The sequence below is a fragment of the Cylas formicarius genome, unplaced genomic scaffold (genome assembly GCF_029955315.1).
Source record: "Cylas formicarius isolate icCylForm1 unplaced genomic scaffold, icCylForm1.1 PGA_scaffold_2__14_contigs__length_35257938, whole genome shotgun sequence".
NCBI lineage: Eukaryota > Metazoa > Arthropoda > Insecta > Coleoptera > Brentidae > Cylas > Cylas formicarius.
In genome coordinates this window covers 13616976-13632117 of record NW_026844319.1, presented here as the reverse complement: position 1 = coordinate 13632117, position 15142 = coordinate 13616976, and the positions used below count along the sequence as shown (strand labels likewise).

At 36.0% G+C, this 15142-nt stretch overlaps 1 protein-coding gene across 1 annotated transcript in view; it reads left to right on the top strand.

Moving 5' to 3' along the window:
* Nucleotides 1-10767: 10767 nt before the first annotated feature.
* LOC132697906 (netrin-1-like) overlaps nt 10768-15142 on the top strand; it is a 311375-nt gene continuing 307000 nt past the window's right edge. Inside the window, exon 1 of the mRNA XM_060663657.1 lies at nt 10768-12071. Coding sequence (XP_060519640.1) covers nt 10874-12071 — 1198 coding nt within the window. The 5' untranslated portion in view covers nt 10768-10873. The remainder of the gene's footprint in view (nt 12072-15142) is intronic.

Below are 15142 nucleotides of genomic sequence, written 5' to 3'. Positions count from 1 at the left end.
CACTTGGTAGATATTCTAAAAAACATGAAACTAGATCCTTCAGACAAGTTTCTTAGCTTTGACTTTGAAAGTCTATATACCAACGTGCCCTTGGAGGAATCCTGAAGTATTGTCGAGGCTAGACTAAGGAATGATGCAACCCTATCAGTGAAAGATAAGTTTTACGCACAAGATGATGGCCTGCCGATGGGTTCTTCTCTCTCTCCAGTAATAGCGAACATATACATGGACTGATCCGAAACTCATGCCATAAACATTGCAACTATTAAACCTAAGATGTGGCTTCGATATATTGATGATACCTTCATTATCTTCATTATTCTTTGCGAACATCAATTAAATTTACTATTGAGAAAGAAAAGAACGGCTGCCTACCGTTTCTAGACGTCCTAGTAAGTAGAAATAATGGTTCTATTAACACGTCTGTATATAGGAAACCTACCCATAGAATATCTACATTTTGAGTCTAACCATTCTGAAGCAACCAAACTAGGAATAATTAAAACACTGTGCGAAAGAGCAATCAAAATATGTAGCGCCCAAGCATCTCTCAATGCCGAATTGAATAATATTAAAAAGGATTTGCTTCAGAACAGTTACTCCGAAATATCTATAAACAAAATAATAACCAACTGTAACCGGGAAATAACACCGGAACCATGTGAGGTAGATACTCTTTCTCTCTTGACGATCCCATACGTGAAAGCAATATCGGAAAAGATTGGGCGAATAGCTAAACAATTTCAACTTAAAACTGTATTTAAATCTGAATCAACATTAAGAAGTGTACTCACAAAAACATAGCCTGAAACGTCGACTCAAGAGAAAGAGTGTATTTGCCAGATACCCTGTGAATGCGGAGAGTCATATATTGGCGAAGCCAAACGACCTCTAAAAATAAGAGTTGAAGCACATAAGAAACATACAATGAAGGGTGAAACGCAAAAATCAAGTACGGTAGAACATGTGTGGACCAAACAACACAACATCCAATGGTCCAGAGCGCGCGTTGTTCACAGAGAGCAGCATTGGAGAAAGCGCAAATTTAAAGAAGCAGTTTTCATTAGAAACAGTGAAAACATCTTCAGCGATCCAAGTGTGGACATATCAACAATTTGGCAACCTCTAATAAGGCGCACCAATGCTGGCGTCCTAGTTGAACAACTTCACGCTTGACTACACCCGACTCCGTCATGGATGAGCGCCGTCGCCTAGTATATAAGCCGTGTAGCCTTAGAAATATGTTTAGTTTACACTTGATAACGGGTAGTGATACAACTGTCCGAAACGTTGTGTAAGTTAAAAATAAAGACAATGGAAGTTCGACATCCTTTTAGTATTTCTACTGAATCAGTGTCTACCACCTTCAAGCAAACGAAAGAACAAGTCGATTTAAAAAAAATGTAAATTTTAAAAAACTTAGTGCAGCCGGGGCAATAAAAATAATAAATAAAATCACTTTCAGTGAAAGGCCTGACATGTGTTTTTGAAACTATTATATTCAATTTTCCAGAAGAAAAGATTTGGCTAAATGTCCATTTAACATGTTCTCGTTCCATTGTGTATGAATTTGAGAAATAACAATTATTACAAAAAATACGTTTTAACTCGATTAACCGATAAAATATTTCCCTTCTATAAAAGCCGATAAATTTTCTCGGGGATAGTTTTGATTGGATCCCACAGTTTGAATAATTTAATTGAATCAAATGGATGTGGGGTATCTTGCCCTCGCTTAATCCATCATCACGTTGTTCATCTACTTACACTTTGTACGCAATGAATAAACTAGGTTCGTTTTGATTGATTCCGGTCGGGGAAAGTCGAAACTTTAAAGTACGCCCTCAATTATAGGGGTTGCGCGTTTATTAGCAGCCATATTTTCGTTAATTGTTGCGGCGGGTATGGTGTCGGATTGGCCGGGCTTGGTTATCATACTTTTCGGAAGTTTCATTTATACAAGGGCGGCAAATGGATTAATGACATACGGAAGGCACGTTTTTTCCGCCTTTAAACTTTCATTCTGAAAGAATAATCCTTCCAATCTATTTTCGGACACGTTTTCGAATTGCCCGAACCATCAGGTTATTTACGTTAGAATTGATAGGATGCTCTCAATTTAACTTCTTTTTTACCCAGTTTATAATTACAAAATGTTTAAGTTGAAGAATATCAATCATCAGGTAGGTACGTTCCAGTGTCGACACCTGAGAAATTTTAAAATTATTTGCGCTTGCAGTCTTCATTGGATATGTGCTCGTTTTACAAGTATATGAGGGTAACATTTATATAACATTTATTATAATTTATTATATATATTATTATGTATTATGTAAATGTTATATAAATGTAAAACAATACATAAAGTGGTTAGAAGTGTATGCGATGTATGAGAGATATTTCGTCATTTGAATCATTACCACAGAAATTAAAAGAAATGAAATATTGTGCCGGATTCTGCACAAAATCGGATTTTATACGTAATTTGAGGTATTGCAAAAGCTTCGTAGTTAGCATGACCTTTATGGCTTATACATAAAAACAACTAGTTTACAAAGAAGCGAACACGGGGGTGGATAAACGTCAGGAAGTTTGATTTATAAACAACCGCATAATTTTGACTATTATGACTATAATAATTTCGTTTTCTAAATATTGAGTTTTTAGTCTTACATACTTTTTTTAGGACCGGTTACCGACTATATCTCTGGACCTAGACGACGACATATGATAGTGACGTGACCTTTCGCATTTTCTAAATATACTCCATTTTTCTGTATATTGCATAATAATTGAATTGAGTATTAAAAGGCAATTTCAACGACATAGGATAAAATAACTAATTTACTGTATTTTATTGCAAAAAAATAAACAAAAAATACTATAGTTTTGTGCTTTTATGCTTTGTTTATTATTATTATTAATATTATAACCAGCCAGATACAACTAAATTTATAAAATAATTGTATAATATATTTATAATGCTATCAATAAGTAAAAAAAAATTAAAAGAGACTTACACAGGCTACTGTAATACTTTTCACAGTCACATATTCCTCCTGCGTCGGTTTTTGCTGAGTCGAACTTGCTAACATTTCAGTCAAACTCTGAGGTTAGCAAGTTCGACTCAGCAAAAACTGACCCAAGAGGAATCCAGAGTTTTGTAAAAAGTAAAAAAATCTTATAAACCACTTTTCGCAAAATAAAATTTTAAATAAAATTATTTTGAGCATTATCATTATGTAACAACAAGGATAAAGTGAAAATGATTCAGCAACAATAGACCTTGAAGCGCATATGTGTGGTGCGGTATTGTGTCATTGGACCAATTTTTTACCAAGCGAAATAACTGGTCAATAGTATTTAGGTCTCCTAAATGAGGAAACATTGCCAGAATCCATAAGAAACGTAATAAATAAAATTGAAATTATATATGCGACCTGCATTGCAATGGATGGCGCCGCACATGTCGAGAACTAGTACTTTTACTATTAGTTACTTACACAAATTATTGATAGCATTTTTTTGATTATTGTTAAATTTTTAAATTTCGCTTTATTTATAAAATTTTGTTGCTGGTTGTAACAAATAGAAACATCCTATATTCCGTTGTTTTTCTTTTTCAAGAAACTATTCCGCTTTTTTTTAAATTTCGTTTATAAAACAAAAGAAAATACATGTGTCGGAATTGAACACAATTATTCTATTAGTATGGTGGTTAATAATTGCGAAATAGTTCTACGATTCCTACAATAAGGAGCTGCCATTAAAAAAAATTAATTAAAACAACGCTAAACTTACTGACATAGCATAGGACAGCATTAGTCCTTTACTTGATATGTATAAAAATGAAAGTTTTCGTTTGCGTAAAAAAAATCGCATCTTACCCACTCTCCGAATGTGTGTCAATCTATTGGGTGTTCCAATTAAAACCCGAAAGTTTCTGTCTATGCCAAATACCATATATACATTAAAAGCACATACTTAAAATGATTAAGCCAATACAAGAAACTTTGATTTTAACTTTTTTTGTAAATCTTACCTTTTTTCAGGTCGTGAGTCGTTTTACGTGGACCATCTAGCACCATCTAGCTAGAGCATACTCTAACATGGTTTCTACCACAGCAACTGCCACCTTTGTGTATATTCAAATCCCAATCTCAAGGAAAATTTCTGACAGTATCATTACTGGCGATCACCGATAGCGGTGACAATTGCCACCATCATATTCAGGTATCTATTTTATCGACGTCAAACCTTTTTTCAACTATTCTCAACTTGAGGGCGCTTTAGTCACTCTCTTTCCTTACCTTTCCACCTATAATGCTTTCGTGGTTCCCGTTTTCTCAGCAACATGCTAGGTTAGTACAAATTATTTCACAGGATATAAGAGGAAAATCGAATGCAGAACATATCCGTAATTAATTAATACTAATACGGATTATCTAGTTCCAAACGATAAGGAGAATGACTTGAATGAATGAATTGACATAAAGAAAAAAAAAGAGGAAGAGAGTTGAACAGCAACGAAATAATCTACACATTGCTGTTGAATAGGGCGCGCCTACTAATTAGCGCATTTGAAAAGCGATGCGAACCAACAGCATATGAAATATGGGGTGTAAAAGTATTTATTTTATGTGGCGCTTCAGGAATTATATATCGATGAGTTATCTATTAAGCCTCCTCTGCATTATCGGTAGTATATGAAAAGTTCTTCGGCTACAAATTTACTAGTAATAAGTAATAACTCCTGGAACTTCTTTATGCTTTAAAATTACCAGCTAAAAACAGAAATACAGCGTCAAGAACTTGGACGTCATTACATAATAGCAGTTGGAGGGTATCACAATAAAATGGCTACTATGGCTTTAAACTTGGTTGGTACTGAATCAGAGGATGACATCAGACGATGGAATTACAATATAAGGGAATATGTGAATATCAACCTACTGTTACTTACAAAACTTCTGGATTCCTTCTACGTCTGTTGGTGTTGAGTCGAACTTCCCAACGTTTCGCCAATTTCTGTTGACTTCTTCATTCTGTCGACTTCTTCAGAGCATATGTGAAACTTTCTCGCATTTTACTGTGTACCTGCTTATATATTGTCGTCTCGGGTCTCGGGTGACTGATTCCCATGTTGGTGACAGGTAAAGACCTGAGTCGCGGTTAAGATTGTTAGGTTGCTTATAGATTTCTATAGACTCTCGGATTTTTCGTTGGTAGAAGAATTGATTACATTGAATTACATTAATTTTATGTCCGGTTTCGTGATTGTGTTCGGCAACGGCTAATGAGTTTATTTGTCTTAGTCTTAAGGATCTTTCACGTTCTCTGAGCCTAGTTGATGAAGTTGTTGAGAGATTCTTGGCCAAGTGGTAAATCTGGTTTTGGCTAGAAGATTTAAAGCTAACAAACCTAATTCTGACATCGTAATCCTAAAAGCAGATAAAGGAAATGCGACGGTGGTCATGAACACAAATGAATATCAGGAAAAGATTAAAGATATTCTACGTCATCTGTTATTAAGGTTTTTTCTCTATCAGACTCCATGAAAAAGTGTGTCATCCCTCATGACTCTAAAATTCCTCGTCTCTGCAGACTTCCTAAGATTCACAAACCCTTTACAGGGAAAACTGATAGTTGCGTACTTAATCCCTTTCACTGCATTGAACATTTAAAAAGTCCCTATTCCTAAAACTCTCAATATCATTTCAGATAGAATCTTTAACCAAACCTTCTTACCGTAATTGAAAAATGCTTGCTGTGGAATATGACAACTATGGGTTCTCCATTATCCAGAAGAATGCTCTCGACACCTTCCATCTAAAACTAAAATTATGGAAACGCTACGTCGATGATACTTTTGTTATTTGGACTCATGGTCAAGAATCCATAGTAGATTTTTTTTAGACATTTAAACACTATACACCCTAATATACGTTTTACTATTGAATTAGAAACTAGTAACCTCCCATTCTTATATATTCTTATCAATAGAAAATCAGACCTAACATCCCAAAAATCATCGGTTATCAATCCTCTTGTTTACAGAGCCGTAAAACTATCTCACTCAATCCAGAATTAAAACACCTCTGCACCTCTCTCTAATAATTTTCACATTAAAGATATTAAGAGTGTCATCATAAAATACACTTCACCACCATCTTCCATTAGCAATGAGCCTGAAAGCAATCCCACCCTTGCCACTGTTGTCCTTTCTCACATTCAAAACATCACTGATCACATATCACAAGTTCTAAAGAAATATATCGTGAAAATCAGATTTACCACTTGCCAAAAATCTTTCAACATCTTCGATCCGTCAAAGACAAAATTCCATTTGAGTTTACAGCATTCCATGCGTATGCGGCAAAGAATACATTGGAGAGACCTTACGAAAAATATCAACTAGGCTCAAAGAACATGAAAGAGCCGTAAGACTAAGACAAATACACTCGTCAGCAGTTGTCGAACACAATCACGAGGATAAAGCTAAAATTCTTGCATGTAATGAATTCTTCTACCAACGAAAATTCCGAGAATATATAAAAATCTGTAAGCAACCTAACAATCTTAACCGCGACTCAGGTCTTTACCTGTCACCAATTCGTTAATCAGTCATCCGAGACGATGAGGAATCCAAAAGTTTTTAAATAGTGTTACAGTAGCCTGCGGAAGTTTTTTTTGAGAAAAAAAAACACCATCTATCAATCGTAGACAATGAAATTTCGCTGTATTTGTCACATGAAAGAAGGGACTACAGACCAGTTCAATTTAAAAAATATCAAAAAAGAATGTCGGTCAAGGTCGTTTATAACTATCTAAACTAAAAACAGCAATTCATTAAAATGATCGACATTTTTTGCACATTTCCGACTGCCATTGCATTATTTATTATTTTCAGTTTATATAATAATTAAAATTTTGTAACGATTTGCGCACAGTACGTTCTGACCTACTACATTATTCAAATAATGTAGGTATTGTTTTTTCAAATGCGCCTCGGGCGTACACCTGCAAACCTATTGTACACCTGTCCAGATTTAATCTTATTCGCTTAAATTACTCGCAGAAATATATTTCGCTCCTGTAATAAAAATTAAATAGTTTTGTTACGATGACAATTTCACACAAAACCAACCTAATCGCGCAAATATTAATATAATATATAAATATAATAAATGATTGAAAAGTCACCTTATCTTTTTATAAAATAATAAGTTGTATCCAAAATCAAAATCGCAACGGTATAAAAAATAACACTGCAGAATGTCATAGAATCTTACATTATCTTATTGTATCATGAATTTTTTTGTCAATTACATGCGTAAAGAAATCTTGTGTCCTAAATATACCGGGTGTCCTAGTAAGTGCAACGAGTTCCTAAAAATTTGAAAATTAATTTAGTACATCGGCCGCGAGAAAATGCTGGAATTTATTTTTAAGTGTCTTAAATGGCTACCAGAGGGCGTTATTGCCATCTTGAATTGGGAAGCATGTTTTCAGCAAAATTTTCTCATATTAATGATACATAGAGTGAACACTTTTTTAAAGCTGAGACAAATTGAATTTTTTTTTAGTTAGAAGCTTTTTACTCTATCTCTAAAAAGAAAGTGGTGGGGGCGCACCACAGCATTTCAGCAAATAGCTGCCGATAACTTCAAAATGGCTTAAACTTGGAGTCGTCAAAAAGGGCTTTTCCTGGGCTATCGTGTTTTGTTTGAGAAGATGGCGTTTTAAAGTCAAGTTTTAAAATTGGAATTAAATGCAAGGAGATTATTATTTACGTCATTAGATAGTCCAACAGGAGCACAACAAGCCAATGAAAACCGCATCTCAACATTATATAAACTAAACATCGCAAGGTTGGCTACTGTATTTTGGATACTCTTAATCATTTTCCAGGATAGTAGGGCAAGTTTGATAAACAATATCATTTATTTTTCAGAAAGGCTGAAGATCTGATAGGCCACGGAAACAAGCTGCGCCTCCTATACAACGCTTAGGATAAGTTTGGTCTAAAAAAATCCTAATTTCGTAAGAAAGTTGTGCTGGTTATCCATCGTGTTGCAGCCACATAATATCTTCTCGTTTGCAAAGCAACGTTTGGCTCGGATTTGTGGGGCAAGAAACTTAAGTGGTAAATTGACGCTTCCCGCACCCTAGATCGGTGTATAATTAGGTATTTTACAGAAGGGAGCAAAAAAAAATTTGACGGACTTTAATAAAGAGGGATTCTACCCGCCACAGATTTTAATTTGTGGATCTTAGTAGTTGCGCAATTATGATAACCTGCGAAATCGTGTAAAAATCACTGATTTGCGCAATACTGTCAAAAATTTTGCATAGTGGTTAACTCCTAACTTTCGGCTTGAACTCCATGTTGCTCAGCAGACGTAAACACGTTCTTGGTCAAAAAATCAACGACCATCAAGGAGCAGGTTGTGCTTCGGTCATATAGGAAATACGGAAATATTATTAATATCAATCACACAAAGGCACGAATTAAATTCAAACTCCGAAGAATAAAATGAAACACAAACCATAGAAGAAACAATATAAAATGTACGGCTTGTCTCACGTAACTTGTGACGTCACAATGAACGGAGTGCCGTTTTGTATGACGTGAACATTAAAGAGCGCGGATTAATTATAAAGTAAATATATTTTTATTTTAAGGAAAAATATCCTGGAGTGTAACTTCTTGTATTTTAGAGGGTACTGTTGTTATTTAAATTTACTGGAAAAGTAACGTTGTCCAAATAAATAATGGTCCTGACCGTTTTGGTTTAATACGGCATCATAGCTTTTCTCTGTGTAAAGTGTGAAATTCATCAAGTATCCGCAAAGTGAGGTTTTGTCTAGTAGTGATCTTTATTAAACTGTTTTCAATAATCAGTTTCGCCAAAGTATTGGTGAAAAAGTTTCTTCACTAATACAAAATAAATTTGAAGAGCGCCTCAAAGATCAGGATGAGGTCATTTCTTCGCTTCGGAAAGAGATTGACGAGCTAAGAGAAGCGGGGTTTAGATAGCATAGATCAGTCAACTAGAAGACTTAATATTAGAGTTTTTGGTGAATCCTCCTTCGAACATACAAAAATATTGAACGTTTTCCAGCGAATGAATTTCAAAGACTTAAATGAGTCGCTCATTGCTAAATTTATCAGGGTGTTTCCTAAGATTCCGTCAGATCGGCCGCCGGCAGTGCTGGTTGGGTTTTTTAGTGAATCGGTGCGTACCTCAGTACTAAAAACCCGTGAATTTTTAAAATTAACGTATACCGTTATCAAGAAAAATTTGACCAAGTACCGCGCCGAACTCTTATCTGCCGCTGTAAAAATGTTTTGTAATAAATCGGCGTGGTCTCGTAATGGTGTAATTCGTCAGAATAATTTTAATTAAGAATTTATTGTATATTTGGGGGTTATTGGTTGTGGTGGTAGATTTGGTGTACATACAGTATATGTGCCTGTAGACACAGTTCATATAAATTGCACTTGAGTTTCTAGGAATCATTAAAATTTTAAATGTTTTATTTTGCAGTTGAATGTATCTTTCTTATTTTATTACAATGGTGGGCAGCTGCCTTAAGGCAGACATATATAATATAAAATTATCTCTATTTAGTTTTCTCTCTTCTATAATTGCAATTTTTTTCTTTTTTTTTTAATAAGAATGTAGCTGACATTAACTTACCGTCGATAAATATTGGTCTTAATGACTTTAATTCCCTAGTAGTAGGTACTCGTGATTTTGGGTGATATAAACCTGGCTTTCTAATAATCAGGATACTTCGATTTTTGCTATTCTCGGATACAATTTTCACACTAAAAACAGAGACGGTAGAGACGTAGAGAGAGATTTCGAAATATCAGGGGCACTTGAGTGCATATAAAAGCATATCAAAATTCTTAAGGAAAGGGCATGTGCAACACTTAAGCAACTTTCCTCCGGTCGTCATTTTCTAAGTATCAAAATTACATTATTACATTGTGCGCTCTCATTTTTATGCGAGCTTTATCTATGGTCCCTGTCGTCGGAGCAACATTGCTGTCGTTTGATGTTTAACCTAAGAAAATCGGGTCTAAAAACACATAAAATTAATGAACTTGAGTGCTTGAATATGTGTTATCGAAGGTTTAGCAAAATGATCTAGTCTCACTTTAGAAAATCTTAAAAATAAATTCAAGCTGAACTCTGATATGGATAACAGATATATCAGAAATAAATATAACATATGATTTAATAAATTCAAAGCCCTTTTCAAATGGTACTAGCTTGCGGGGCATATGCAATTTTTTTTCTGACTTTCTTTTTGGTTCACACTTTATCTTAATTCGTGTAGTTATAACTTTACGCACTATCTATATAAACTCTGGTTTACCAGGGTCAAGATGGAATAGTCTTAGGCTAGACTTCGCTCTGTATATATTTATATTGTTTGTACATTTATATTTTGATTATTATGAATAAAGTCGATCATTATTTTATTGTTATTATTATTATATTTCGCTCAAAACCCAGCCCATAAAATCGCCCGACACTACAATACGGAAAACCGATATCGATCCGAAATCTCAACCTCTCCGCGTTAAATTCGTCCGACATACTAATTCGCCGTAATTAACTTAATCATCAATTACCAACTCGTCTTATACGGCACTTAAAGACTGGATGTTGTGCGCCCTTCGGGGGCGGTGCTTCGCTCTTCGCCCGATCAGACAGCGCTACGCCAGTCATTCCGCGTACGCTGCTCCGAACGTACGCAACGCAATCGATTCGCCAGCCGCCTCCGTCGTGGTCTTCGCGAGAGACCGCTTCGTATACGCTCCACGTCCGGCTATGAGATTTTGAACCGCGACGAAATGTTTACGAAAATCCTATTAGTCGCCGCACTGGGTATCGTCTCGGTGGTGTGTGTCAGTGAGAACTTCCTGAAGATGTTCGAGGGTCAACAGACCCCGGTGGATCCGTGTTACGACGAGGACCGTCCGCGACGCTGCATCCCGGATTTCGTCAACGCCGCGTTCGGGGTACCGATCAAAGCTTCCTCTACGTGCGGTACCCACGCGCCGGTGCAGTACTGCGAGGCGCCGGAACCCGGCGCCGCCCCCCAGTGTCACGTATGCGACGACCAAAAACCGAAAAATAGGTTCCCGTCGGTTTACTTGACGGACCTAAACAACCCCAACAACGTCACGTGTTGGCGGAGCGATCCCCTGCCCCCGGTTACTTCGATCGACGCGCCCCCCGACAACGTTACCCTGACTTTGAGCTTGGGCAAAAAGTACGAGCTGACGTACGTCAGCATGCAGTTCTGTCCCAATACACCTAAACCAGATTCCATCGCGATTTATAAGAGTATGGACTACGGTAAAACCTGGCAGCCGTTCCAGTTCTATTCTAGTCAGTGTCGCCGCGTCTACGGTAGACCTAATAGAGCTACCATCACCAAATCCAACGAGCAAGAAGCTAGGTGTACCGACGCCCATCGATACACGGGCGGAGATTCCTTCGGGTTCGGTCAGACATCGCGAATAGCTTTCAGCACTTTGGAAGGGCGACCGAGTGCTCCGGATTTCGACAATTCCCCGGTACTGCAAGACTGGGTGACCGCCACCGACATCAAAGTGGTTTTCAACCGCCTCCACATGCCCGTGGAGGATTTCTCCGATGATCTGGACATATTGGTAGACGAGAACATGTACAGCAAACATCTCGAGGACGAGGACAAAGACAAGGAACCGTCCGTACAGCTGGTGAATGAAATGCAAGTTCTCGACAACGAGGCGGGGTCGGGGGGTAGTCCGAAATCAGCGTCGACCCCCGAGGTGATTAACGGGTACCATCCGGTAACGCATCAGTACGCGGTGGCTGACTTTTCTGTGGGTGGTCGGTGTAAGTGTAACGGACATGCGAGTCGCTGCGTCGTCGCCAGGGATGGACAACTGGCGTGTGAATGCAAGCACAACACGGCCGGCAGAGATTGCGAAAGGTGCAAACCGTTCCATTTCGATAGACCCTGGGGCAGAGCCACGGCCAGAGATGCGAGCGAATGCAAAGGTAAGAATGCCACGGCGTCAAGTCGCCTTTTTTGCCGCGGTGAGTGGCCGCGGAATGTAGACCATGGTGTGGAACGAGACAAAAGGTACTGTTTGTAGTCGAAACTAAACTGCGGCGAATTTCAAACGAAAAGGTGATCAACTCTATTAGATTGCTTATAATGAAAGTTAATCTGGGATTGATGAAAAAGTCATATTAAATCAGAATATGTGTTATCAGAGTCAGCCGATTATATAATCGGTGCTGGAAATAAAAGACATGCAAGGGTTAAACTCTGCGAAAATTATACCAATAGATATTTTCGCGAATGGTAAAATTGACAAGCAGCTCCTCAAATTTCTGAAGCAAGCTGATCTGTAGGTCTTGAAAACAATTAGCTCAAAAAACTGTAATTCTATCAACATGCAGCACAGTTGGAAGAGTTCTGGCCCGTGAATAAAACGTTGACTAAGCCTAGTCCCGCTACGCAAATTGAAAATTAATAATAATAATAAATAACCTTTATTAAAAAAAACAAAATATCTATTAACAGCATTTTACAAGAAGCGAAACTAACCAGTAATAGTGGCGCAGTCTAGCTTTCAAAAGCTGCTCTACGAAATCCTTATATAGAACTCTTAATATCGTTAAATTGCGTCTAGAAAACAATTAGCTCAAAAAACTGTAATTCTATCAACATGCAGCACAGTTGGAAGAGTTCTGGCCCGTGAATAAAACGTTGACTAAGCCTAGTCCCGCTACGCAAATTGAAAATTAATAATAATAATAAATAACCTTTATTAAAAAAAACAACATGTCTATTAACAGCATTTTACAAGAAGCGAAACTAACCAGTAATAGTGGCGCAGTCTAGCTTTCAAAAGCTGCTCTACGAAATCCTTATATAGAACTCTTAATATCGTTAAATTGCGTACTTTTATTCAAATATACATATAAATTTGTAATAATTTATTACTGAAACTATGGAAAATACATGTAAAATCGGAAGGGAAAAGCAAAAGAAAAAAAAAACATAAAAAGTAATGAAGGTAAAGAATTTCAAGTCATATGACATCTTACTAATATCCCACTCAGATAGAAACACATTTTAAGAAAATTGTACTTCTAGCAGATCATCTTTGTACATTTTTTTAAAAGCATTTAAATCTAAATTAGTGAATTCCTGTGACACAGAATTGTAGAAACGAATCGTCAAAGATCATATTAAATCAAATATAATAATAATAAGTTGGCGTTATTATAAAAAAGAAACAAAATATCTATTAACAGCATTTTACAAGCCAAACTAACCAGAGAGCTCAATACTGGCGCAGTGTAGCTTTCAATAGCGATTTTACGGAACCATTACGCAGAACTCTTAATGCAGTTAATAAATTGGGCACTATTTATTCAAATATACATGTACGTTTTTAATAATTTATTACTGAAGCTATGGGAAAGACCTGTAAAATCGGAATAGAAAAGATAAAGGAAAAAAAATCAAGATAAATTATACTTCTGGCAGATCATATTTGTACATTTTTTTAATTGCATTTAGATTTAAGTTTGGGAATGGATTTGTAGAGACGAATTGCTTACCTTACGTTTTTCATTTTAATTCCGAATATGCTGAAATGTAGAGAGTTCTTCTTTGTTCCATTTTCAACCAACTAAGTTGAAGATATCTAGCAGATACATGGTCATATAAGTATACACACATGTCTTGTAAATTCGTATTTTCCTTTTTAAATGAAAGATCATGTTTCGTACAGACTTTATTTTGTCGCATTTACATATATAGCGCATTCGCCAAAAGGGTTTGAATTAGCCAGTATTTGTCTAAAGAGAACAATTTTATTTGCGATTTTTGCATCCAGATTTACAACATCATTGCAGTTTTGTGATTATCATCTTTATGCCGATGACACTCAACTGTACTTTTATTTTTCTGAGAAGTGCCTTAGCGAAGCAAGTAACAGTATTAATTTTGATTTGAATAAGTTTTATGACTCTGTCACTCAACATATGCTCATATTTAATCTTAATAAATCCGCAGTGATGATATTTGGAAATGACAATTTGATAATATTAAAAGCAACGTAAAATTCTCTATAAATAACTGTTTCGCTTTTTTGTAGCAGTTGGAAACGTTTAGGACTTACTCCAGAATCTCGGCTAAAATTTACATAGCACGTTAGAAGAAAATTAAAGATTGCTTACAATAATCTAAAATTAATGTACAGAAGTCGTCGTTGTGGCTCACTGGATACTAACGTATTCATACCTTTTCTCGATATAGAGAAGTATCGTATTCAAAAAAATCACACCTGCTACCTTAGACTAGTATATGGAATTCGACGAATAACTCATATTTCATCATATCTATTTAGGTTAGGCTGGTTGAATACATTCGATTGATATAAACTTCACGATGTACAACAAAATTAGATTTCGGACGGATCCATAATTCGAATCTCCGCACACGGGGTTTTCTTACTGCGCCATAGCATAAAAAAAACATTTGAATAGGTCCTTCTCATACCAAATTGTAAATATGATATATCAATATATCAATATATCTCCCTAGACATTTTTCTGAAGCCTTGAAAAATAAATTTAAAAATTACCTTTTGGGAAAGCAAAAGGCTCCCAAGATTTTATTTTCTTTTCTACCTAATTATACATTTGCTTTGATACTTCCTTGTCCTTAATTCCCTCCCATTCTCACTCCAAGCGTTGTCCGGTTCGCTGTAGCTGTTAATTTTACATTTTGGGCTGTAACGATATCTGTCTGTTGTTGAAATTAGAAAAATAGTCAGTTACGCAGATGATACTGCAATATTTTATACTGCTGCTTCTTTGTTAACCTTAAAGACTCAGATTGGAAGAGATTTTGAAAAACTATTTAATTAAACTAATCAAAACTAGTTAATTGGTTTCAACAAAATAAATGAAAGTTCCAAAAACAAAATACTTTTGTTTTACTTTATGGGCATCAGAGCTACCAGACTTGGCTACCAAACATTAAATAAAAATATTAATAAAAATATAACAATACTCAAAGCTGAATCCATTAAGTGTTTACGCATAAC